Source organism: Anomaloglossus baeobatrachus, chromosome 11, assembly GCF_048569485.1.
Source record: "Anomaloglossus baeobatrachus isolate aAnoBae1 chromosome 11, aAnoBae1.hap1, whole genome shotgun sequence".
NCBI classification, from domain to species: domain Eukaryota; kingdom Metazoa; phylum Chordata; class Amphibia; order Anura; family Aromobatidae; genus Anomaloglossus; species Anomaloglossus baeobatrachus.
In genome coordinates, this window is record NC_134363.1 from 150,654,938 (window position 1) to 150,682,081 (window position 27,144).

At 49.4% G+C, this 27,144-nt stretch overlaps 1 protein-coding gene across 2 annotated transcripts; it reads left to right on the plus strand.

Moving 5' to 3' along the window:
- Positions 1–27,144, plus strand: AURKAIP1 (aurora kinase A interacting protein 1). Of its 2 annotated transcripts, none has more exons than XM_075329395.1 (4): positions 1–74; positions 5,220–5,308; positions 13,828–14,264; positions 26,981–27,144. In XM_075329395.1, exons 2-4 carry the CDS (start codon positions 5,257–5,259, stop codon positions 27,077–27,079), a joined length of 588 nt encoding a protein of 195 aa, XP_075185510.1. In that variant the 5' UTR covers positions 1–74; positions 5,220–5,256; the 3' UTR covers positions 27,080–27,144. The 2 variants fall into 2 exon arrangements, with proteins under 2 accessions (XP_075185510.1, XP_075185511.1); XM_075329396.1 differs by having other exon boundaries at positions 40–83.

A 27,144-nucleotide genomic window follows, 5' to 3' on the forward strand; every position in this document is an offset into this window, starting at 1 on the left:
AGGGCTCAGATGGGGAAGTGTTTTTAGGACGCACAGGAAGCCAGTGTACAGTGAGAAAGAAGGTCCGAGGTCAGGTGTGTATGGTGCGTTATACGGAGCGGTATGTGATTTATATGTGACCAGCGCTCTATATTGGGGTGTCCGCATTTGTCACCCTGATGTTAGTGACTGTTGAAGAGAAGCACATACTGCGCATGTGCGTCTACTGTCTGGCCACAGCATAGAGCCCAAGTAGTGATGTTTGCTGCTCACCTCAGCTCTGAGGCCATGAATATATATACTGGAATGTCATATATATATATATATATATATATATATATATATATATGTGTGTGTGTGTGAATGTGACACTGCCAAATCAGTGTGTAGGGACATGCCCTACTGGGGAAAGGTAACACCCAGCTGTCAGTTTAGTCAGACTATTCCAGGAGGAGTAACAGAGGAACGGACTTTGGAGTAAATATGCGCCTTAATTTCACGGGGAGCACAAATATTTACTAATAATAATAGATTTTTAGGAATTGTTCAGACTGGGAGGTGCGCTGTTAGAAATCGGGCACTTCTTAAAGGGAACCTGTCAGCAGAAATTTTGCAATAAACCTAAAAGATTCTCCCTCTGCAGCTCCTGGGCTGCATTCTAGAAAGGTTCATGTTGTTATTGTGCCCCCTGTGAGACCAAAATAAATACTTTATAAAGTCTTACCTTTTTGTATGCTAATCTTTTTTTATGGTCACGGGGGCGGGCTCTCTTGCGTCCGTTATTCGCCCTCCTGCCGCTTTACGCCATCCACCATCACTCATTTCCATACCTGAGGACGCCGCCCAGTGCTCCGGAGGTCTCGCGCATGCGCCGTGCCACTCTCGCAGGACTGAGCACTGTGCACAGTGTGACCGCTGGTGACGTGATTGCGCAGGCATGAGATTATCGGCGACGCTGTGATTGTCATCAGCGAGTACCCGCCCATAATTTCGTGCCCGCGCTTTCCCCTCTGCCTCCACCGTTCTGCGCAAGCGCTGGCCAGATGACCCCACGTCACCTCTTACCCATCTTTCCCTGGAGCAGGAAATAGATGGGAGGAGCGGAGCAGCAGAACGGTGGAGGCAGAGGGGAAAGCGCGGGCACGAGATTATGGGCGGGTACTTCTGATGACAATCACAGCGCCGCCCATAATCTCACGCCTGCGCAATCGTGTCACCAGCGGTCACACTGTGCACAGTGCTCACTCCCGTGAGAGTGGCACTGGGCATGCGCGAGACCTCGGGAGCACTGGGCGACGTCCTCAGTTATGGAAATGAGCGATGGGGGACGGCGTAAAGCGGCAGGAGGGCGACTAACGGACGCAAGAGAGCCCGTCCCCATGACCATAAAAAAAGATAAGCATACAAAAAGGTAAGACTTTATAAAGTCTTTATTTAGGTCTCAAAGGGGGCACATAAACAGGAACATTGCTAGAATGCAGCCCAGGAGCTGCAGAACGGGAATCTTTTAGGTTTCTTGCAAAATTTCTGCTGACAGGTTCCCTTTGAAGGGAACCTGTCAGGTGCAATATGCATCCCGGACCAGTTCTGGGTACATATTGCTAATCCCTGCCTAACTATCCCAGCATTTACTAGCATAGATAAAGAGATCTTTAGGAAAAGTAGTTCTAAAGGTCTTTTATCTTATGCTAATGAACGCAGGGACTAGTCCCAAGGACGTTCTATCCCCTGACTAGTCCTTCCTCTTAGTAGGTTACCATGCCCACAGGGGCGTTCTAACATGCTATTCAATTCAGCATCCCCAATGGTGCAGCGCGTACCTGTGTTTGCTAAGACCGTGCTTCTGAATGCCGGGCACTTCTGGTCATACGCAGTATAAAGCTGGGTGTACGCGTCCCGGCTTCAGAGAGATCTACAGTGCTTGACTGGAAGTGCCGGTATTCAGAAGAGCGTTGACAGCGAACACAGGCACGCGCTGCACCACTGGTGATGCTGAATTGAATAGCATGTTGGCACGTCCCTGTGGGTGTGCTAACATGCTAAGAGGGCGGGCTAGTTGTAGGATATAACGCCCAGAGGACTAGTCCCCTCACTCATTAGCATATGATATAAGATCTTTAGAAATACTATTTCTAAAGATCTCTTTATCTATGCTATTATATTCTGAGACAGTTAGGCAGGGGTTAGTAATATGTACCCAGAACTGCTCGTGGTTCTGAGTGCATATTACACCTGACAGGTTCCCTTTAAGGAGCAGTAAAGTGGGTGACACTGAAGTTTATGCCTGAGATTCTTAAAAAAAAGACCCTCCAGCAAGGAAAAGTGGTGGAATGATGGGCGGCACGGTGGCTCAGTGGTTAGTACTGCAGTCTTGTGGTGGCTCAGTGGTTAGCACTGCAGTCGTGTGGTGGCTCAGTGGTTAGCACTGCAGTCTTATGGTGGCTCAGTGGTTAGCACTGCAGTCTTGCAGCGCTGTGGTCCTGAGTTCAAATCCCACCAAGGACATTATCTGTAAGGAGTTTGTATGTTCTCCCCGTGTTTGTGTGGGTTTCCTCCAGGTACTCCGGTTTCATCCCACACTCCAAACACATACAGATCAGGACTCTAGATTGTGAGCCCCAATGGGGACAGCATTGCCAATATATGTAAAGCGCTGTGGAATTATTATTATTATTATTATTATTTATTATTATAGCGACATTTATTCCATGGCGCTTTACAAGTGAAAGAGGGTATACGTACAACAATCATTAACAATACAAAACAGACTGGTATAGGAGGATAGAGGACCCTGCCCGCGAGGGCTCACAGTCTACAGGGAATGGGTGATGGTACAATAGGACAATTAATAGCGCTATATAAATAGCGCTATATAAATGAATAAATATTATTATTATCATTAATGATGGAAATGTCAGGATGCACAGACGTTACTCATATATAAGTGATGAAGAAATAGAAATAAAATGTTCCAGATGTCTTGATTTATTTAGAATGGCATATGAGCCATGAGCAGAAATCCCCACACTTACAGCCTCGGCCGCTATCAGTGAGGTTAGTAATGGTCGACTGCTGCATGTATTTGGGCAAATCAACAAGATCCGCTGCTGGCAGCTCCCTGTACTACCAGCGATCAATTTGTCCCAGATGTTCTCAATGGGAGATAAGTCCGGAGACGCTGCAGCCATGGGAGCACGTTTAGGCCACACAGGCTGCTACAAGTAGGACGAGCAACATGTGGCCTGGTTGAAAAATGGTTCCTAGGACACTTTGGACAAATGGACCCACCACTGGGTCCAGGATTGAGTCACACTCAGCTGCAAGTGAATCCAGACGTCATATACCGAGCCTGAGACGTCAGTGTCTGCTCAACCCATCAGAAGGTATCTATATGACATTAGGCTACGAGACAGACGTCCGGCTACAGGCGTCCACTAACCTCACACCACCGCTTTCAAAGCTATCATCGAGCAGAGCAAGACACCACTTGAGGCCATAATTGAGGTCCATCCTCTTTAGTGATGAGTCTTGGACGCAAATGGTGGTGGCAGACTAGTCTGGAGACCACGTAGGTGACGCCATGAAGAGGCCTTCACGAGGGACATCACACCGATCCTTCTCCACGCCGAGATTATGGGGTGCAGTGTCCTTATGTACAGTATCCGGACCTCTCTGGTCTTCATTGCAGGAATACTTACCAGCTCGGAGTTACATTGATTTGGTCATGGAACCAGCGCTGCCGCCATTTCTCCAAAGAGATCGAGATGTTTTCAAAGCTTTGTCTTTTCCCATTAGTTGCATATTATTAACAAGTCTATGCATCCTGTGATTTGCACAATTACATGACATTACCATCTTGGTGTTTCAGTTTCAATATTGAGGAGAGAAATGAAAGGGTTTTGTTTTTTTTTACATCTTGTGGACATATCCTTAAAGGGAAGGTGCCGCGTTTTTTATTTTTGTATTAATAATAGTGATTATGGAATCAAGTATTTTTAATACAAAAATAAGCTCGCTGTTTATTTAGTTTTTATTTATTTCTAGTATTTCAGAAGCACTGGGGGTGGCCATCTTGGATTTTCTGTGTGTAACGACAGTTACCTCCTTTATGATAGCCCCGGCCCCAGTGCATTCACTCTGATAGTCGGACTCTGACTCTATACTTGAGGTCATGTGTGCACAGGGCACAAAGATTGTCCTAAAATTCAACCCCGCAATGATACCCGCGTCTGCTACCTGCGGATTTTGCCAGCACAGATTTCTTTCATCCTATTGCATTGAATTAAATATGCCGTGAATATTCACGACAGAAAAGGTGAGACGTGCTGCAGGTATCAAACTCCACATTATACCATCCAAGTGAGATTATTTATATACTGGATGTAAATAGTTGGTTGAAATCCCCTCCACTGCCATCATACTGTGTTTTTTTTTTTTTGTTTTTTTTTGCATAATTTCAGTGCGGATTTCACAGCCAAATTCTGCACCAAATACGCGATGTGTTAACAAGTCATTCAATCATTAGCACTTCTTATACTGGAAATTTAGCGAATACAAGTGATGATCAATTTTTACCATCTTAAGCGGGCTTTACACGCTTGCGATATCACTGGCTGGTGAAAGCACCCGCCCCCGTCGGTTGTGCGTCACGGGCAAATCGCTACCCGTGGCGCACAATATCGTTCGGAGCCGTCACACGGACTTACCTACCTAGTGACGTCGCTGTGGCCGGCGAACCGCCTCCTTTCTAAGGGGGTGGTTCGTGCGGCGTCACACAGCGTCGTCACAGCGGCCGCCCAATAGAAGAAGAGGGGCGGAGATGAGCGGGCCAAACATCCCGCCCACCCCATTCCTTCCTCATTGCCGGCGGCCGCAGGTAAGCTGTAGTTCGTCGTTCCTGAGGTGTCACACGTAGCGATGTGTGCTGCCACGGGAACGACGAACAACCTGCGTCCTCTATAATCAACGATTTTTTTGAAAATGAACGACGTGTCAACGATGGACAATTTGGTGAGTATTTTCCATTAACGGTCATTCGTTAGTGTCACGCGCAACGACGTCGCTAACGATGCCGGATGTGCGTCATGGAATCCGTGACCCCGGAGATATATCGTTAGATACGTCGCTGAGTGTGACGGGGCCTTTAGACAACCATTTTTGTAAACCCTACACTACCAGCACAGATTGGTGGTCTGTAGCTTAGGAGCCGTGTTGTAACCTGGATCATGTTTGTCTTCCAGACGCCACTGACCTCCGTACCTTATTCTCCATCTCAGCATGTGGCTGACACGACTGACATCTCATCTTAACATAGCCACAAGGATCGCAGGTAAGGAAAATGGCAACAACCTCCCCACGTACACATTAAATGAAACCTGCCAGTTTCAGGTGACTATCTACTGTGTATGACGACTTCACAGCTCTCCCCACAGATGGATAGGTCAGTTTTTGATCCAAGTTGCAGATTAAAATCACAATTGCAAGTCTATGGATCAGTGAGAAAAATTCAGAGCACATGTATGCCATCTGTGCGTTATCTGGGTGATATCTGTTACTTATTCTCTGTGCCCACGTAGCGTATTTTCATGCAGTTGCGCTGCGATCTTCACCGCAGCGTAACTGCATGCGTCCTGCGTCCCCAGCACAATCTATGAAGATTGTGCCTAACCCATGCCCACGTGGCGTATTAGAGCGCAGCGCTTCAGCTGCTGCCAAATCGCTGTGTTCTAAGAAGTGACATGTCACTTCTTTCGTGCGCTTTACATGCAGCCCCCACTCTGTCTATGGGAGGGGCTGCATTCAGAGCGCATGAAATCGGCTTTTCAGTACGCTCTGTTTCTGCAGCGATTTGAAGCACACGTGTGCTGTCAAATCGCTGCAGAAATTTCTGCAGGGACAGAACGCAACATGGGCACATAGCCTTATGCGGGCTTTACACGAGACGACCGATCGTGCGATTTCACGATCGATCATACCAGCCCCCGTCGTTTGTGCGTCACGGGCAAATCGCTGCCCGTGTCGCACAAAGTCATTAAACCCCCGTCACACATACTTACCTGCTGAGCGACGTCGCTGTGGGCGGCGAACATCCTCTTCCTGAAGGGGGAGGGACGTTCGGCGTCACAGCAACGTCACACAGCGGCCGGCCAATAGAGGCGGAGAGGCGGAGATCAGTGGGACGTAAACATCCTGCCCACCTCCTTCCTTCCGCATTGCCGGCGGGACGCAGGTAAGCTGTGTTCGTCGTTCCCGTGGTGTCATACGGAGCGACATGTGCTGCCACGGGAGCGACGAACAACCTGCACCAGGAAAAATAAATGATTTTTTAAAATTAAACGACGAGTACACAACTCACGATTTGTGAGCGATACTGCGTCGCTCGGAGGTGTCACACGAGACGACGTCATGTACGATGCCGGATGTGCGTCACGAAAACCGTGACCCCGACGATGCATCGCACGATAGCTCGTCTCATGTAAAGCCCGCATTACTGTCAGGTCAGATAACAACCCTTTTCGACCTTGGATGTATATATACAGTACAGACCAAAAGTTTGGACACACCTCCTCATTCTAAGAGGTTTCTTTATTTTCATGACTCTAAAAATAGTAGATTCACATTGAAGGCATCAAAACTATGAATTAAAACATGTGGAATGAAATACTTAAAGCGTGAAACAACTGTAAAGATGTCTTATATTCTAGGTTCTTCAAAGTAGCCACCTTTTGCTTTGATTACTGCTTTGCACACTCTTGGCATTCTCTTGATGAGTTTCAAGAGGTAGTCACCGGAAGTGGTCTTCCAACAGTCTTGAAGGAGTTCCCAGAGATGCTTAGCACTTGTTGGCCCTTTTGCCTTCACTCTGCGGTCCAGCTCACCCCAAACCATCTCGATTGGGTTCAGGTCTGGTGACTGTGGAGGCCAGGTCATCTGGCGTAGCACCCCATCACTCTGCTTCTTAGTCAAATAGCCCTTACACAGCCAGGAGGTGTGTTTGGGGTCATTGTCCTGTTGAAAAATAAATTATGGTCCAACTAAACGCAAACCGGATGGAATAGCATGCCGCTGCAAGATGCTGTGGTAGCCATGCTGGTTCTGTATGCCTTCAATTTTGAATAAATCCCCAACAGTGTCACCAGCAAAGCACCCCCACACCATCACACCTCCTCCTCCATGCTTCACAGTGGGAACCAGCCATGTAGAGTCCATCCGTTCACCTTTTCTACAAAGACACGGTGGTTGGATCCAAAGATCTCAAATTTGGACTCATCAGACCAAAGCACAGATTTCCACTGGTCTAATGCCCATTCCTTGCGTTCTTTAGCCCAAACAAGTCTCTTCTGCTTGTTGCCTGTCCTTAGCAGTGGTTTCCTAGCAGCTATTTTACCATGAAGGCTGCTGCACAAAGTCTCCTCTTAACAGTTGTTCTTTGAGAAGGTGTGTCCAAACTTTCTTTGTCGCTCCATTGGGAGACCCAGACAATTGGGTGTATAGCTTCTGCCTCCGGAGGCCACACAAAGTATTACACTTTAAAAAGTGTAACCCCTCCCCTCTGCCTATACACCCTCCCGTGCATCACGGGCCCATCAGTTTTAATGCTTTGTGTTGAAGGAGGCACACATGCACACAATGCTCCACATTTTAGTCAGCAGCAGCTGCTGACTATTTCGGATGGAAGAAAAGAGGGCCCCTAAGGGCCCCCGGCATGCTCCCTTCTCACCCTACTGAGTCGGCGGTGTTGTTAAGGTTGACGTACCCATTGCGGGTACAAAGGCTGGAGCCACATGCCGTTTTCCTTCCCCATCCCTTAGGGGCTCTGGGTGAAGTGGGATCCTAACCGGTCATCCAGGCACTGGGACCGGGCTCCCTCCGCAGCCCCTGGTGGTATCTGCCGGACAGGAGACTGAGTATCGTCAGGGACAAGGCCCTGCAACTACAGGTACTCTGTGTCCCCTTTGGGACGGTGCATGGAGCACCTGGGCCTCAGACGATGCAGCGCCTGCAGTGTTGTTTTTTTGTCCGGGACTACCGCGCCGACCGTGCCTGCTTGCCGGCCGCGGTTTTTACTTTAGTCCCCGGCTTTTGCGGCCTAGTACATTAAACTCCCGCCCCCGGGCCTGCCAGTCAGGGGCAAGGGCGGGACGGTCGGCGTGACGCCGACAGTGAGGGCTGGAGCGCACATAGCTGTCCTCCTCCCCCCTCACTAATCCCTATGGGGCACCAGATTCCCGCACTTTTGTAAGTTACGCCCACGGCTCCCTCCTCCCCTGTGAACGCCGACAGCCATGTTTTAACACATCCTGCCGGTGGAGGATTTCTGGCTGCAGCTCTGGGAGACCCGAGGCAGGGAATCTGGTGGCCACACAGAGCGGTTGGTAAGCCACACCGGTTTCCGGTGCTGGTCCCCCTAGGGTGCTGAACTGTATATAGATACATTATATGTGTATACTTTTTCCGGTTCAGCTGTACTGTTCACTTGTGGCTATATACCCTCAGTGATCACGCTCCTGGGAAACAACAGCATGTCGTTCACAAGGAGCAAGGGTGCCAAGACACAGGGTTATTTTGCTACCTGTACCTCTTGTGCGGCTATGCTACCTGCAGGTTCCACCTACCCTCACTGTGAGCAATGCTCGGCCCCTGTGGCACTCGCTCAGCCGGAGCCTGAGGCACTAGGGGGTCCCTCGGCCCAGGTAGAACCGCCGGCCCCCCCTGTCCAGATGGCAGGGACAGAGTTTGCAGTTTTAGCCGACAAACTCTCTGAGTCGCTTTCTCATTCCATGACCCAGTCTATGGATAAATGGTCGGCTAAGTTTCTAGAGGTTTTGCAGTCCAGACCGGCCCTTACACAGGCCCCGGGCACTGCGGGATCACCCCCAGGCCCCTCTCGGTCTGCGACTAAGCGTGTTCCTGGAGTGGCCTCTAGTTATTACGTGCAGGACTCCGGCACGGACCGCAGTCCCAGACCGGCTAAGCCGGCTCGCTTAGAATCTTCCCCGACTTCATCACGCAGTTCGGGGTCTCAGCTCGAGGATTCTCTAGAGGAGGAGGCGGAGGTCGCAGCTCAGGACTCTGACCCTGACGTTGCTCTCAATCTGGATACACCTGAAGGGGACGCCATAGTAAATGACCTTATAGCGTCCATCAACCAGGTGCTAGATCTGTCTCCCCCAACTCCGCCTACAGAGGATTCGGCTTCACAACAGGAGAAACACCAGTTTAGGTTTCCTAAACGTACCCGGAGTGCTTTCTTTGATCACTCTAACTTTAGAGATGCTGTCCAGAAGCACAGGGCTTTCCCGGACAAGCGCTTTACTAAACGCCTTAATGACACACGTTACCCCTTCCCCGCTGACGTGGTTAAGGGTTGGGCTCAGTGTCCCAAGGTGGATCCTCCAGTCTCTAGACTGGCGGCTAGATCCGTAGTAGCAGTGGCTGACGGTGCATCGCTCAAGGATGCCACGGACAGGCAGATAGAGCTCCTACTGAAATCCATCTATGAAGCCATAGGCGCGTCTTTTGCCCCAGCCTTTGCAGCTGTGTGGGCACTCCAGGCTATCTCAGCTTGTCTGTCTGAGATTAATGCGGTCACCCGTACCGCTGCGCCACAAGTCACATCTTTGACTTCTCAGGCGTCAGTATTTGCATCCTACGCCATGAATGCTGTCCTGGACTCGGCTAGCCGTACAGTGGTAGCATCCGCCAATTCTGTGGCAGTCCGCAGGGCCATGTGGCTACGCGAATGGAAGGCAGACTCTGCTTCCAAAAAGTTCTTGACCGGTTTGCCTTTTTCTGGCGACCGACTGTTTGGCGAGCTATTGGATGAAATTATTAAGCAATCCAAGGGAAAGGACTCGTCCTTACACCAACCCAAACCAAACAGACCTCAGCAACGGAAAGTTCAAGCGAGGTTTCGGTCCTTTCGGCCCTCAGCCAGATCCCAACCCTCCTCGTCCAACAGGCCACAGAAGAGCCAGAGGAACTCTTCTGCATGGCGGTCTAAGTCACGTCCTCCAAAGACCGCCGGAGGCACCGTCTCCAAGGCGGCCTCCTCATGACTTTCGGCCGCCCCAAACCGCATCCTCGGTCGGTGGCAGGCTCTCCCGCTTTTGCGACGCCTGGTGGCCACATGTCCAAGACCGATGGGTGAGGGACATTCTGTCTCACGGTTACAGGATAGAGTTCAGCTCTCGTCCTCCGACTCGTTTTTTCAGAACATCTCCGTCTCCCGAGCGGACCGTTGCGCTTTTTCAGGCGGTGGACACTCTGAAAACATAAGGAGTGGTGATCCCCGTTCCCCTTCAGGAACGCGGTCGCGGTTTTTACTCCAATCTGTTCGTGGTACCAAAAAAGGACGGATCATTCCGTCCCGTTTTGGACCTCAAATTGCTCAACAGACATGTGACAACCAGGCGGTTTCGCATGGAATCCCTCCGATCTGTCATCGCTTCGATGTCCCAAGGAGACTTCCTAGCATCAATCGACATCAAAGATGCCTATCTCCATGTGCCGATCGCTCAAGAGCATCAACGCTTCCTGCGTTTCGCCATCGGGGACGAACACCTTCAGTTTGTGGTACTGCCTTTCGGCCTGGCGACAGCCCCACGGGTCTTCACCAAGGTCATGGCATCTGTCGTAGCGATCCTACACTCTCAGGGCCACTCGGTGATCCCTTACCTAGACGATCTCCTAGTCAAGGCACCCTCACGGGTGGCTTGTCAACACAGTCTGACCGTTGCTCTGGAGACTCTCCAGAGGTTCGGGTGGATCATCAATTTTCCAAAGTCAAAATTGTCTCCGACCCAGTCACTGACGTACCTCGGGATGGAGTTTCATACTCTCTCAGCGATGGTCAAGCTGCCGCTGGACAAACAGCGGTCGCTGCAGACAGGGGTGCAATCCCTTCTTCGGGCCCAGTCGCACCCCTTGAGGCGCCTCATGCACTTCCTGGGGAAGATGGTGGCAGCAATGGAGGCAGTTCCATTTGCGCAATTTCATCTGCGTCCACTCCAATGGGACATTCTCCGCAAATGGGACAAGAGGCCGACGTCCTTAGACAGGGACGTCTCTCTGTCTCTGGAAGCCAAGACCTCTCTTCAGTGGTGGCTTCTCCCCACTTCTCTGTCGAAAGGAAAATCCTTTCTGCCCCCATCCTGGGCTGTGGTCACGACGGACGCGAGCCTGTCAGGATGGGGAGCGGTTTTTCTCCACCACAAGGCTCAGGGAACCTGGACTCCGACAGAGTCCTCCCTTCAGATCAATGTTCTGGAGATAAGGGCAGTGTATCTAGCCCTCAAGGCGTTCCATCGGTGGCTCGAGGGCAGGCAGATCCGCATACAGTCGGACAACGCCACGGCGGTTGCGTACATCAACCACCAGGGCGGCACTCGCAGTCGTCAAGCCTTCCAAGAAGTCCGGCGGATTCTGCTGTGGGCGGAGGCCACAGCCTCCACCATCTCCGCGGTTCACATTCCGGGCGTAGAAAACTGGGAAGCAGACTTCCTCAGTCGCCAGGGCATGGACGCGGGGGAATGGTCTCTCCACCCGGACGTGTTTCAAGAGATCTGTTGCCGCTGGGGAACGCCGGACGTCGATCTCATGGCGTCTCGGCACAACAACAAGGTCCCGGCATTCATGGCACGGTCTCAGGACCACAGAGCTCTGGCGGCGGACGCCTTAGTTCAGGATTGGTCGCAGTTCCAACTGCCTTATGTATTCCCTCCTCTGGCAATGCTGCCCAGAGTGTTGCGCAAGATCAGGTCCGACTGCCGCCGCGCCATCCTCGTCGCTCCAGATTGGCCGAGGCGGTCGTGGTACCCGGATCTGTGGCATCTCACGGTGGGCGCTCCCAGACCGACCAGACTTGCTATCTCAAGGGCCATTTTTCCATCTGAATTCTGCGGCCCTCAACCTGACTGTGTGGCCATTGAGTCCTGGCTCTTACCGTCCTCAGGGTTGTCTCAAGATGTCATTGCCACTATGAGACAGGCCAGGAAACCAACGTCAGCCAAGATCTATCACAGAACTTGGAGGATCTTCTTAGCCTGGTGCTCTGATCAGGGTTTTACCCCCTGGCCGTTTGCCTTACCCACTTTTCTTTCCTTCCTTCAATCGGGATTGGACAAGGGTTTGTCTCTCGGCTCTCTCAAAGGTCAAGTCTCGGCGCTTTCCGTGTTTTTTCAAAAGCGTCTAGCCAGGCTTCCGCAGGTCCGCACGTTCCTGCAGGGAGTTTGCCACATAGTCCCACCTTACAAGCGTCCGCTGGAACCCTGGGATCTCAACATGGTTCTACGGGCTCTTCAAAAACCACCTTTTGAGCCACTGCGGGATGTCTCTTTATCACGTCTTTCGCAGAAGGTGGCATTTCTAGTGGCGGTTACTTCACTCCGTAGAGTGTCAGAGCTTGCAGCGCTGTCTTGCAAAGGCCCTTTCCTGGTATTTCACCAGGATAAGGTGGTTCTGCGTCCGGTCCCGGACTTTCTCCCTAAGGTGGTGTCCACTTTTCATCTCAATCAGGATATCTCCTTACCTTCATTTTGCCCTCATCCAATTCACCAATGTGAAAATGATTTGCATTTGTTAGATCTAGTGAGAGCACTCCGGATCTACGTGTCTCGCACGGCGCCACTGCGCCGCTCTGATGCGCTCTTTGTCCTTGTCGCTGGCCAGCGTAAGGGGTCGCAGGCTTCCAAGTCAACCTTGGCTCGGTGGATCAAGGAACCGATTCTTGAAGCCTACCGTTCTTCTGGGCTTCCGATTCCTTCAGGGCCGAAAGCCCATTCTACCAGAGCCGTGGGTGCGTCCTGGGCATTGCGACACCAGGCTACGGCTCAGCAGGTGTGTCAGGCGGCTACCTGGTCGAGTCTGCACACTTTCACAAAACACTATCAGGTGCATGCCTATGCTTCGGCAGATGCCAGCCTAGGTAGGCGAGTCCTTCAGGCGGCGGTTGCCCACCTGTAAGAGGGGGCCGTTGTTTCGGCTCTTTTTATCGAGGTATTCTTTTACCCACCCAGGGACTGCTCTTGGACGTCCCAATTGTCTGGGTCTCCCAATGGAGCGACAAAGAAGAAGGGAATTTTGTTTACTTACCGTAAATTCCTTTTCTTCTAGCTCCTATTGGGAGACCCAGCACCCGCCCCTGTTCCCTTCGGGCTGTTTGTTCTTTTGTGTACACATGTTGTTCATGTTGAATTGTTCTTTTGGTTCATGGTTTCAGTTCTCCGAACATCCTTCGGATTGAATTTACCTAAGACCAATTTATAAGTTTCCTCCTTCCTGCTTTGGCACCAAAACTGATGGGCCCGTGATGCACGGGAGGGTGTATAGGCAGAGGGGAGGGGTTACACTTTTTAAAGTGTAATACTTTGTGTGGCCTCCGGAGGCAGAAGCTATACACCCAATTGTCTGGGTCTCCCAATAGGAGCTAGAAGAAAAGGAATTTACGGTAAGTAAACAAAATTCCCTTCTTTGGTCGGTACTGTACATCCAAGGTCATATCTGTCCCTTTAATGCAGGTTCTTGTGGCGAGCCCGCATTATTTCCTGCACATGTCTGCTGATCAGATCAGCAGACATGTGCAGCTAACAGGCGCAGGTAGATCAGGAAGGAAAGTTTTCCCATAGACTTGCATTAGATGAGAATTCATGTTTAGTGTGTTTCTGCAACAGAAACACAATAGAAATGCATGTTAAAAAAAACAAGTACAGGTACAGAAATTCTGCAACACCGAAAGCTCACCGAATACTCATTGTGGGAACCTAGCCTTACTGCTCCGGGCAGGCCTGCATGACTGAAAGCGGCCGCTCGGGGAGCTATGCAGATATTTACTTCTGTCCTGCCTTGCAGGATGCCTGGTTCCCCGGTGTGCAGCTACAAGTCACAGGACCCTGTCATCATGGTATAGCACACAGCACCCTCAGAGGCAGAGGATCCCTCCACCTACGTGGTGCACCCTAGAGCCAGAACTGGACGATGTACTGGTCCCCCGCAGGATGTCCATCACTCCCCTAGAGAGTCTACTCTCCTCCCGGTACACCCTCCCCAAACCTTTCATCTCCATTGTCCTGGAGGAGCCAACAGAACATGAGAGAAGCTACGACTGCCCCACTCATCAGGACACTGACCACACGGGGGAGTACGACGGGGACCGGGGTGTAATGCAGTGTAAGAACGTCCTGAAGATCCGACGGAGGAAGATCAACAAACACAAGTACAAGAAGCTGCAGAAGAGAATCAAGTTTCTCCGGAAGAAAGTGCTGGACAGACGCAAAGTGAGGAAGCAGGTAAACGCTGGTAACATTTATACTTAAATGCTTTATTAATACAATAAACAGTCAGAACAAAGGATCCAGATCCTGAGGGTAAAGAATAATCCACCTCCAGAGGTCGGGGAGGCTTTGGATCGCTTAATGGAGTCATCATTTATGACTTCACAGCCCCCTATACCACAGGAGCGGCCCTCATGATGCCGGAAGGGCCATAAGACTGGTCGAAATTTGACTGGACATGATGAGTCTATAGTCTCTTTTCAGTCCTAGGATGGATCGGCGCTCGAAAGTGTTTTGTACTAAGGTTGGAAGTTGTCCACAGATTAGGGGATACGTTTCAGATCGCTGGGGTCTGACCCCCGGGACCTCCCAAAGCCTAAGAACGGAGCTGCTAAGAGCCCTATGTGAATGAGGCAACGCTCGGCTGTCTCTATAGTCTCATAGAGCGGTAATATAATTTCTCGACCTTCGTTCACACCAGACAGAGCCCGGATCCCACATGGTAGCACTAAATTCACTCTCTGAGGGACGGACAGGCCGAATAGTCAGGCATTGTACTCTTCTGTCTGTGTCAGTCCCGGAGACTTTAAATGGAGCAGCAGTTTGTATACCTAACCACTGTTCCATTCAAAGAGGGGTGCGGACCCCCCATTCTGCAAATCAGTGGCGGCCTCAGTCACACCTACAGTGATCTAGCAATGGTTATGTGATAACTTCTTACCATAATGATAATTTTAGCTGTAACTCCCCCATACAATCCCCTGTGAGCATCATAGGTTCAGTGAATTGAAGAAGTAGGCATGTTGGCGACGTTCTAAGCATGAGGAAGACTTGGGGCATTTTGGGATTTGTACTGTTATCACTGCTGGCATAACACACGTAATGAAATGATAGAGAAAAACATGTGCCCTTAATTGGAATCTGTCAGCAGGTTTTTGCCTTGTAATGTGAAAGCAGCACAATTTAGGGTCTCGGACCCTGATTCCAGCGAAGTGTTGCTGTTTCGATAAAATCAGTGTTTTATCAGCTGCAGATGATCACTACAGGACTAGGAGTCTCATGCCATGTAGTCCTCCTGCTCTGTGTAACCCAGCCTCCAGAACTAATTGGCTTCTTTCTACCTTTGCAGAGTGTTCACAGAAAGCTGCCAATCAGTGGTGCGGGGGCAGGGTTATACAGAGGTAGATCTGCAGCAGAAAAAACAGGGATTGTATCAAAATGACAGCAAGCAGCTCAATAAGTGACACATTGCTGGAATTAGGATCTCAGCCCCTACATCATGCTGCCCTCAGATTACATGGCACAAACCTACTAACAGATTCCATTTAAAATAGGGATATTGTTAAAAAGACAAACACATTTTGGGCAATCAATGGAGTTTTCTAAATCTTTGATTACACAGTTGACCTATGACCTTTTAAAGGGGGTGTCTAAGTTTAGAAAAGAACTTGTTTTTTTCTCAACCATGTGCGTTATTACAGCTCCGCACCATTCACTTCTGTGGGGCTGAGTTATAATATTGCAATAGACTACGGCCGACCAAATATCATAGATGGCGGAAAGCTCTTACAAGTGACAGACATTTCTTCCGACTCCCTTTTCACCCCCATTAATTAGATGATCAGAGGGAACGTATCACATTTTTATTTTTGTTTACTTATCCTTTTAAATGTTAAAGTATAACCATAAAAACAGTCAAACAGATCTAACACCATTAATCCAGCATACTCCTCATAGGACAAATAAAGAGCACTAACTGGCCACCAAATGACCCTGATCAAAAGTTCACACACCCCAGTTCTTAATACTGTGTATTGCCCCCTCTAACCTCAATGACAGCTTGAAGTCTTTTGTGGTGATTGTGGATGAGGCTCTTTATGTTCTCAGATGATAAAGCTGCCCATTCTTCTTGGTCAGATGGTAAAGCTGCCCATTCTTCTTGGTCAGATGGTAAAGCTGCCCATTCTTCTTGGTCAGATGGTAAAGCTGCCCATTCTTCTTGGTCAGATGGTAAAGCTGCCCATTCTTCTTGGTCAGATGGTAAAGCTGCCCATTCTTCTTGGTCAGATGGTAAAGCTGCCCATTCTTCTTGGCAAAAAGCCTCCATTTTCTGTAAATTCCTGGGCTTTCTTGCATGAGCTGTGCGCTTGAGTTCTCTCCAGAGTGGCTCAATGATATTGAGGTCAGGAGACTGAGATGGCCACTACAGAACCTTCCCTTTGTTCTGCTGTAGCCAATGACAAGTCAGCTTGGCCTTGTGTTTTGGATCGTTGTCATGTTGGATTGTCCAAGTACGTCTCATGCGCAACTTCTGGGCTGATGAGTGCAAATTTGCCTCCAGTATTTGCTGATAACGTGCTCCATTCATCTTTTCTTCAACTTTGATCATGTTTCCTGTGCCTTTTGTAGCTCACACATCCCCATATCATCAGCGATCCACCTCCATGCTTTACAGTAGGAATGGTGTTCCTTTCAGAATAGGCCTTGTTGACACCTCTCCAAATGTAACGTTTATGGTTGTGGCCAAAAAGTTTGATTTTGGTCTCATCGCTCCAAATTACCATGTTCCAGATGTTTGTAGGCTTGTCTCTGTGGTGTTTGGCATATTGTAGGTGAGATACTTTGTGGAATTTGCACAGTAATGGCTTTATTCTGGCGACTCGACTATGCAGCCCATTTTTCTTCAAGTGTCTCCTTATTGTGCATCTTGAAACAGCCACATTACTAGTTTTCAGTGAGTCCTGTATTTCAGCTGATGTTACTTGTGGATGTTTTTTCGCATCCCGAACAGTTTTCTTGGCAGTTGTGACTGAAATTTTTGTTGGTCTACCTGATCGTGGTTTGCTTTTTACAGAGCCCCTGACTTTCCATTTGTTAATTACAGTTTGAACACTGCTGACTGCCGTTATCCATTCCTTGGATATCTTTCTGTATCCCTTTCCTGTTTTATACAGCTCAACTATCTTTTCTTTGTCGCTCCATTGGGAGACCCAGACAATTGGGTGTATAGGCTATGCCTCCGGAGGCCACACAAAGTATTACACTAAAAGTGTAAAGCCCCTCCCCTTCTGCCTATACACCCCCCGTGCTCCCACGGGCTCCTCAGTTTTTATGCTTTGTGCGAAGGAGGCAGACATGCACACATAGCTCCACAGCTTAGTCAGCAGCAGCTGCTGACTATGTCGGATGGAAGAAAAGAGGGCCCATAACTGGGCCCCCAGCATGCTCCCTTCTCACCCCACTCTTGTCGGCGGTGTTGTTAAGGTTGAGGTATCCATTGCGGGTACGGAGGCTGGAGCCCACATGCTGTTTTTCCTTCCCCATCCCCTTTAGGGCTCTGGGTGAAGTGGGATCCTATCGGTCTCCAGGCACAGGAGACCGTGCTCCATCCACAGCTCCTGGGAACTCTGCTGGATAAGGAGCCGAGTATCGTCAGGGACATGGCCCTGCTACTTTGAGGTACTCTGTGTCCCCGTGGGGACCGCGCACAGAAACACTCCAGCATTGCTGGGTGTGTTAGTGCGCCGGGGACCGAGGCGCTGACCGCACTTGTGCCATCACACGCTGCAGCGTGGCTGCGTGTGTAGTGTATTGGGGACTACCGCGCTGACCGCCGCTGCCATTGTTATACATGCGGCGCGGCTGGGACTGTTAGTGCGCCGGGGACATCGCGCCGACCGCGCTTATACGGCGGCCGCGCTTATAATTATAGTCCCCGGCTTCTGCGGCCTAGTCTCATTCTCTTCCCGCCCCCAGGCCTGCCAGTCAGGGGAAGGGCGGGACGCTGTACAGGAGTCAGCGCTGAGGGATGGAACATGCTTTGCATACTCCACCCCCCTCACTGTGCACAGTGGGGCACCAGATTCCCGCACTTTCCAGGGCACGCCCACGGCTCCCTCCTCTCCTCAGGACGCCGGCAGCCATTCCTGTCAGCTCTGCTAACGCTGGAGAAGGGAGACAAGCTCAGGGAGACCCAGGCAGGAATTCTGGTGACCACACAACCGCATTGCGCGGGCGGTAAGCAGCACCTAGGTGCTGGCCCCACTGGTGCAGAAGTGTACTTATAGATTATATGATTATAGACTATACTTTACACTGTATGGTGCACGGTTGATTTTGGCTATATACCCTCCTGCATTGCTCAGGGGAGACAACAGCATGGCGTCCACAAGAAGCAAGGGGGCCAAAACACAGGATTACTATGCTGCCTGCGCCGCATGTACGGCTATACTGCCGGCAGGTTCCACTGACCCTCATTGTGTGCAATGCTCGGCCCCTGTGGCACTTATTCAGCCGGAGCCTCTGCTAAGGGTGGCCCAGGGGGAACCACCTGCTAACACTGTCCAGGTGACAGGGACGGAGTTTGCAGTCTTTACTGAAAGACTTTCTGAGACTATGGTTAAGATACTAGAAGCCTTGCAGTCCAGACCGGTATCTCAGACCATGGGCACTGTGGAATCATTGCCCCCTGGTCCCCCTCAGTTGGAACAACAATGTCCTCCAGGGGTGTCTCATGGATCCCAGGGTGAGGTCTCTGACACGGACCGCAGCCCCAGACCACCTAAGCAGGGTCGCTGGGAAAGGCCCTCGACATCATCACATTGTTCAGAGTCTCAGAGGGAGGACTCTCTGTATGATGAAGCGGAGGTAGCTGATCAGGATTATGATCCTGAGGCCGCTCTCAATCTTGATACTCCTGATGGGGACGCCATAGTGAATGATCTTATCGCGTCCATAAATCAAATGTTGGATATTTCCTCCGCAGCTCCTCCTGTAGAGGAGTCAGCTTCTCAGCAGGAGAAATTCCGTTTCAGGTTCCCCAAGCGTACAATGAGTATGTTTCTGGACCACTCTGACTTCAGAGAGGCAGTCCAGAAACACCGAGCTTGTCCAGATAAGCGTTTTTCCAAGCGCCTTAAGGATACACGTTACCCCTTCCCCCCTGACGTGGTCAAGGGCTGGACTCAGTGTCCCAAGGTGGATCCTCCAATCTCCAGACTGGCGGCTAGATCCATAGTTGCAGTTGAAGATGGGGCTTCACTCAAGGATGCCACTGACAGACAGATGGAGCTCTGGTTGAAATCCATCTATGAAGCTATCGGCGCGTCTTTTGCTCCAGCATTCGCAGCCGTATGGGCACTCCAAGCTATCTCAGCGGGTCAAGCGCAAATTGACGCACTCACACGTACGTCTGCGCCGCAAGTGGCGTCCATAACCTCTCAAACGTCGGCATTTGCGTCCTACGCTATTAATGCTATCCTGGACTCTGCGAGCCGTACGGCGGTTGCAGCCGACAATTCGGTGGCAATACGCAGGGCCTTGTGGCTACGGGAATGGAAGGCAGATTCGGCTTCCAAAAAGTGCTTAACCGGTTTGCCATTTTCTGGCGACCGTTTGTTTGGCGAGAGATTGGATGAAATCATCAAACAATCCAAGGGAAAGGAAACATCCTTACCCCAGGCCAAACCAAACATACCCCAACAGAGGAGGGGACAGTCGAGGTTTCGGTCCTTTCGGGGTGCGGGCAGGTCCCAATTCTCCTCGTCCAAAAGGCCTCAGAAGGATCAGAGGAACTCCGATTCATGGCGGTCTAAGGCACGCCCAAAAAAGACCGCCGGAGGTGCCGCTACCAAGGCGGCTTCCTCATGACTTACGGCCTCCTCACACCGCATCCTCGGTCGGTGGCAGGCTCTCCCGCTTTTGCGACACCTGGCTGCCACAGGTAAAAGACCGTTGGGTGAGAGACATTCTGTCTCACGGTTACAGGATAGAGTTCAGCTCTCGTCCTCCGACTCGATTCTTCAGAACATCACCGCCTCCCGAGCGAGCCGATGCTCTTCGGCAGGCGGTGGGCACTCTGAAGGCGGAAGGAGTGGTGGTCCCTGTTCCTCTTCAGCAACAGGGTCACGGTTTTTACTCCAACCTGTTTGTGGTTCCAAAGAAGGACGGGTCTTTCCGTCCTGTCCTGTACCTAAAACTGCTCAACAAACACGTAAAGACCAGGCGGTTCCGGATGGAATCCCTCCGCTCCGTCATCGCCTCAATGTCCCAAGGAGATTTCCTTGCATCGATCGATATCAAAGATGCTTATCTCCACGTACCGATTGCTCCAGAGCATCAGCGCTTCCTGCGCTTCGCCATAGGACACGAACACCTTCAGTTCGTGGCACTGCCGTTCGGCCTGGCGACAGCCCCACGGGTTTTCACCAAGGTCTTGGCTACAGTAGTTGCGGTCCTCCACTCTCAGGGTCACTCAGTGATCCCTTACCTAGACGATCTGCTGGTGAAGGCACCCTCTCAAGAGGCATGCCAACACAGCCTCAACGCTACTCTGGAGACTCTCCAGAGTTTCGGGTGGATCATCAATTTCCCAAAGTCAAATCTGACACCGGCCCAATCTCTAACATATCTTGGCATGGAGTTTCATACTCTAGCAGCGATAGTGAAGCTTCCGCTGAACAAACAGCGTTCACTACAGACAGGGGTGCAATCCCTCCTGCAAGGCCAGTCGCACCCCCTGAGGCGCCTCATGCACTTCCTAGGGAAGATGGTAGCAGCAATGGAGGCAGTTCCTTTTGCGCAGTTTCACCTGCGTCCTCTTCAATGGGACATCCTACGCAAATGGGACAGGAAGCCGACGTCCCTCGACAGGAACGTCTCTCTCTCAGGCAACCAAAGCTTCCCTTCGGTGGTGGCTTCTTCCCACTTCATTATCGAAGGGGAAATCCTTCCTACCCCCATCCTGGGCGGTGGTCATGACGGACGCGAGTCTGTCAGGGTGGGGAGCAGTTTTTCTCCACCACAGGGCCCAAGGTACGTGGACTCAGCAAGAGTCCTCACTCCAGATCAATGTTCTGGAGATCAGGGCAGTTTATCTTGCCCTAAAAGCGTTCCAGCAGTGGCTGGAAGGCAAGCAGATCCGAATTCAGTCGGACAACTCCACAGCGGTGGCTTACATCAACCACCAAGGGGGAACACGCAGTCGGCAAGCCTTCCAGGAAGTCCGGCGGATTTTGAGGTGGGTGGAAGCCACGGCCTCCACCATATCCGCAGTCCACATACCGGGCGTAGAAAACTGGGAAGCAGACTTTCTCAGCCGCCAGGGCATGGACGCAGGAGAATGGTCCCTTCACCCGGACGTGTTTCAGGAGATCTGTTGCCGCTGGGGGATGCCGGACGTCGACCTAATGGCGTCCCGGCACAACAACAAGGTCACGGCATTCATGGCACGATCTCACGATCACAGAGCTCTGGCGGCAGACGCCTTAGTTCAGGATTGGTCGCAGTTTCAACTCCCTTATGTGTTTCCTCCGTTGGCACTGTTGCCCAGAGTGTTACGCAAGATCAGGGCCGACTGCCGCCGCGCCATCCTCGTCGCCCCAGACTGGCCGAGGAGGTCGTGGTACCCGGATCTGTGGCATCTCACGGTCGGCCAACCGTGGGCACTACCAGACCGACCAGACTTGCTGTCTCAAGGGCCGTTTTTCCATCTGAATTCTGCGGCCCTCAACCTGACTGTGTGGCCATTGAGTCCTGGATACTAGCATCTTCTGGATTATCTCAAGAGGTCATTGCCACTATGAGACAGGCTAGGAAACCAACTTCCGCCAAGATCTACCACAGGACGTGGAAAATATTCCTGTCGTGGTGCTCTGCTCAGGGTTTTTCTCCCTGGCCATTTGCCTTGCCCACTTTTCTGTCCTTTCTTCAATCCGGATTGGAAAAGGGATTGTCACTCTGCTCCCTTAAGGGACAAGTCTCGGCGCTTTCTGTGTTTTTTCAGAAGCGCCTGGCCAGACTTCCGCAGGTACGCACGTTCCTGCAGGGGGTTTGTCACATCGTCCCTCCTTACAAGCGTCCGTTAGAACCCTGGGATCTGAACAGGGTGCTGATGGTTCTTCAGAAACCACCGTTCGAGCCAATGAGGGATATTCCTCTCTCACGCCTTTCGCAGAAAGTGGTTTTCCTGGTAGCAGTCACTTCACTTCGGAGAGTGTCTGAGCTAGCAGCACTGTCATTCAAAGCCCCTTTCCTGGTTTTTCACCAGGACAAGGTGGTTCTGCGTCCGGTTCCGGAATTTCTCCCGAAGGTGGTATCCCCCTTTCATCTCAATCAGGATATCTCCTTACCCTCTTTTTGCCCTCATCCAGTTCACCAATGTGAAAAGGATTTGCACTTGTTAGATCTGGTGAGAGCACTCAGATTCTACATTTCTCGTACGACGCCTCTGCGCCGCTCGGATGCACTCTTTGTCCTTGTCGCTGGCCAGCGTAAAGGGACACAAGCTTCCAAGTCAACCCTGGCTAGGTGGATCAAGGAACCAATTCTCGAAGCTTATCGTTCCTCGGGGCTTCCGGTTCCCTCAGGGCTGAAGGCCCATTCTACCAGGGCTGTGGGAGCGTCCTGGGCCTTGCGGCACCAGGCTACGGCTCAGCAGGTGTGTCAGGCAGCTACCTGGTCGAGCCTGCACACTTTCACCAAACACTATCAGGTCCATACCTATGCTTCGGCAGATGCCAGCCTAGGTAGGCGAGTCCTTCAGGCGGCGGTTGCACACCTGTAGGACGGAGCCGTTACGGCTCTATTTTGAGGTATTATTTACCCACCCAGGGACTGCTTTTGGACGTCCCAATTGTCTGGGTCTCCCAATGGAGCGACAAAGAAGAAGGGAATTTTGTTTACTTACCGTAAATTCCTTTTCTTCTAGCTCCAATTGGGAGACCCAGCACCCGCCCCTGTTTTTGTATACACATGTTGTTCATGTTGAATGGTTTCAGTTCTCCGATATTCCTTCGGATTGAATTTACTTTAAACCAGTTTATAATTTTTTCCTCCTTCTTGCTTTTGCACCAAAACTGAGAAGCCCGTGGGAGCACGGGGGGTGTATAGGCAGAAGGGGAGGGGCTTTACACTTTTAGTGTAATACTTTGTGTGGCCTCCGGAGGCATAGCTATACACCCAATTGTCTGGGTCTCCCAATTGGAGCTAGAAGAAAAGGAATTTACGGTAAGTAAACAAAATTCCCTTCTTCCCATAGATCCGTTGACAATTCTTTTGCTTTCCCCATGACTCACAATCCAGAAATATCAGTGGCTGGATGAAAAATGGAAAAGTCTGTCTGGATCCCAGAAACTCACTCGGCTTTTATGCACACACACTGATTACAAGCAAACGGGTCACAGGAGAGGAAGTTACCTTTATTAGCCATTCACACCCATGTGTGTCAACTTATGTGCATGCTATCAGGCCAAAATCTTCAGGGTGTGTGAATTTTTGATCAGGTCATTTCGATGTTTTTGGTTGTCATTAGATTTAAAAAAAGAAAACACAGAGGATTGACAATAAATGGCTTCACCCAACCACTAACCATGAGTGGAAAAAAAAAAGATTGTGTGTTATCCTTCATATTCTCTGAAAAAAGGCCAAGAAAGCTGCCGGGGTGTGTAAACTTTTGAGCAAAACTGAATGGATGTTTATATGTTATGGCAGCAGACATATCAGTCCCCTCCACTCCTCGCCTTCACTTTCTGCTGACGGATCTGTTCTGTATCGGGAGTTAATCAATTCTATATTTTTATATAGCGCTAACATATTCCGCAGCGCTTTACATACATCAGGAACACTCTCACAATATAAAGTCCCTATCTGTAAGTCTTTGGAGTGTGGGAGGAAACTGGAGAACCCGGAGGAAACCCACGCAAACACGGGGAGAACACACAAACTCCTTGCAGATGGTGTCCTTGGTGGGATTTGAACCCAAGACCCCAGCGCTGCAAGACTACAGTGCTAACCACTGAGCCACCACAAGACTGCAGTGCTCACCGCTGAGCCACCACAAGACTGCAGTGCTCACCGCTGAGCCACCACAAGACTGCAGTGCTCACCGCTGAGCCACCACAAGACTGCAGTGCTCACCGCTGAGCCACCACAAGACTGCAGTGCTCACCGCTGAGCCACCACAAGACTGCAGTGCTCACCACTGAGCCACCACAAGACTGCAGTGCTCACCACTGAGCCACCGGGCCGCCAGTTAATAGCACATGATGATGATCCGCTCTCACTACGGCCCTCTGCACCAGTCACTGCCGTGAATATGGTGTCATTGGATGGAAATTTCACCTGATTAACCCCTTCACTACCCGACAATTTTCTGTTTTTTTCGTTTTAGTTTTTTTCCTCCCCTTCTTCCAAGAGCCATAACTTTTTTTTTTTTTTCATCAACATAACTTGTTTTTTGCAGTATGAGTATCACTTTGAAAGAAACAATTCATTTTACCATATATTGTACGGAAAAAAAAAAAAAAATCCTAAGTGCGGTTAAATTGCAAAAAAAAGTGAAATTCCACAATTATTTTTTTTTTAAATTTAAAGTTGTTCACTATATAGTAAAACCTTGTAATAGGATTCCCCAGGTCAGTACGAGTTTGTAGATACCAAACATGTATACGTATTATTTTTTATTATTATTATTAATAATAATAATAATAATAATAATAATAATATATAATATTTTATATTGGTGAAAAAAATCTGAAATTTGTTAAAAAAAAATAAAAAAAATACCCCCTTTTTTTGTCATTTTTCTGGCATCTGGTGCTCAGTGATGACTTATTTTTTTGCTCCCTGAGCTGATGTTTTAACTGATGCCATTATTGGGTATTATCATCATTATTGTTTTGATCATGTAGTATTGTATTTCATTGCAAAAAAAGCTAATATTGTCATTTTGAACCTTTTTTTTTTTCTTTTTTACACCATGTACCAATCAGATCAATTTATTTTATATTTTGATAGATCGGACATTTCTGAATGCGGCGATACATAATATGTGAATGTGTTTTTGCTGTTGTTTGTTTTTTTATTGTCAATGAGACAAAAGAGGGTAATTTGAAGTATTGGGGGGTTTTTTTGGGGGGGGGGGGGAGTCATAATTATAAAACTTTTTTTTTTCCACTTTTTATTGTTTTTACTAGTCCGCTAAAGTGACTTAACATTCTGCTGGTTTGGGATTTCAGCTCTGAAGCCAGTAGAATTCTAAATACAGTATTTGAATATATGTATATGACAGGATGTAACTGAGAATCAGAAGAAGATGAATAATGTAATGTATGTACACCTTGTCCCCAGCAGAATAGTGAGTGCTGCTCTGGAGTATAATACAGGACGTGACTCAGGATCAGTACAGGATAATAATGTAATGTATGTATACAGTGACGCCACCAGCAGAATAGTGAGTGCAGCTCTGGAGCGTAATACAGGACGTAACTCAGGATCAGTATGGGATAATAATGTAATGTATGTACACCTTGACCCCAGCAGAATAGTGAGTGCAGCTCTGGAGTATAATACAGGACGTGACTCAGGATCAGTACAGGATAATAATGTAATGTATGTATACAGTGACGCCACCAGCAGAATAGTGAGTGCAGCTCTGGAGCATAATACAGGAGGTAACTCAGGATCAGTACAGGATGAGTAATGTATGTACACAGTGACTGCTCCAGCAGAATAGTGAGTGCAGCTCTGGAGCATAATACAGGATGTAACTCAGGATCAGTACAGGATAATAATGTACTGTGTGTATACAGTGATGCCACCAGCAGAATAGTGAGTGCAGCTCTGGAGTATAATACAGGATGTAACTCAGGATCAGTACAGGATGAGTAATGTATGTACACAGTGACTGCTCCAGCAGAATAGTGAGTGCAGCTCTGGAGTATAATACAGGATGTAACTCAGGATCAGTAATGTATGTACACAGTGACTGCTCCAGCAGAATAGTGAGTGCAGCTCTGGAGTATAATACAGGATGTAACTCAGGATCAGTACAGGATGAGTAATGTATGTACACAGTGACTGCTCCAGCAGAATAGTGAGTGCAGCTCTGGAGTATAATACAGGATGTAACTCAGGATCAGTAATGTATGTACACAGTGACTGCTCCAGCAGAATAGTGAGTGCAGCTCTGGAGTATAATACAGGATGTAACTCAGGATGAGTACAGGATAAGTAATGTAATGTATGTACACAGTGACCACCCCAGCAGAATAGTGAGTGCAGCTCTGGAGTATAATACAGGATGTAACTCAGGATCAGTACAGGATAAGTAATGTAATGTATGTACACAGTGACCACCCCAGCAGAATAGTGAGTGCAGCTCTGGAGTATAATACAGGATGTAACTCAGGATGAGTAATGTCATGTATGTACACAGTGACTGCACCAGCAGAATAGTGAGTGCAGCTCTGGAGCATAATACAGGATGTAACTCAGGATCAGTACAGGATAAGTAATGTAATGTATGTACACAGTGACCACCCCAGCAGAATAGTGAGTGCAGCTCTGGAGTATAATACAGGATGTAACTCAGGATCAGTACAGGATAAGTAATGTAATGTATGTACACAGTGACCACCCCAGCAGAATAGTGAGTGCAGCTCTGGAGTATAATACAGGATGTAACTCAGGATGAGTAATGTCATGTATGTACACAGTGCACTTGTTATAATAATTGTACATTGCTGCACTCACAAACATATGTATTTTTTAATACAGCACAGCAGAATTGTGTCTAGTCTTCTGTCTGTCTGCAGTGATGACGCTGCCTCTCAATCCTATGTAATAAAGCAGTTGCATTGTCTGTGTGCGGCCCCTTATGCTATCACAGTATATATCCTTCTCACTTACATTTTCCGTTCACTGTCACATTTTATTCTCTTTTCCTTCAACAGAAAAAATTTGAAAAGGATCTTACTAGAATCTGGAGAAAAGCCGGACTGAAGAAGGCCCCGGACGGCTGGATCACCCCCAAAATATTTGTGAAATATTAACATCTGGAGAATTGTGCTTTTAGTATAAAATGTATTATATAGTAATAAATCAGACCTTTACACAA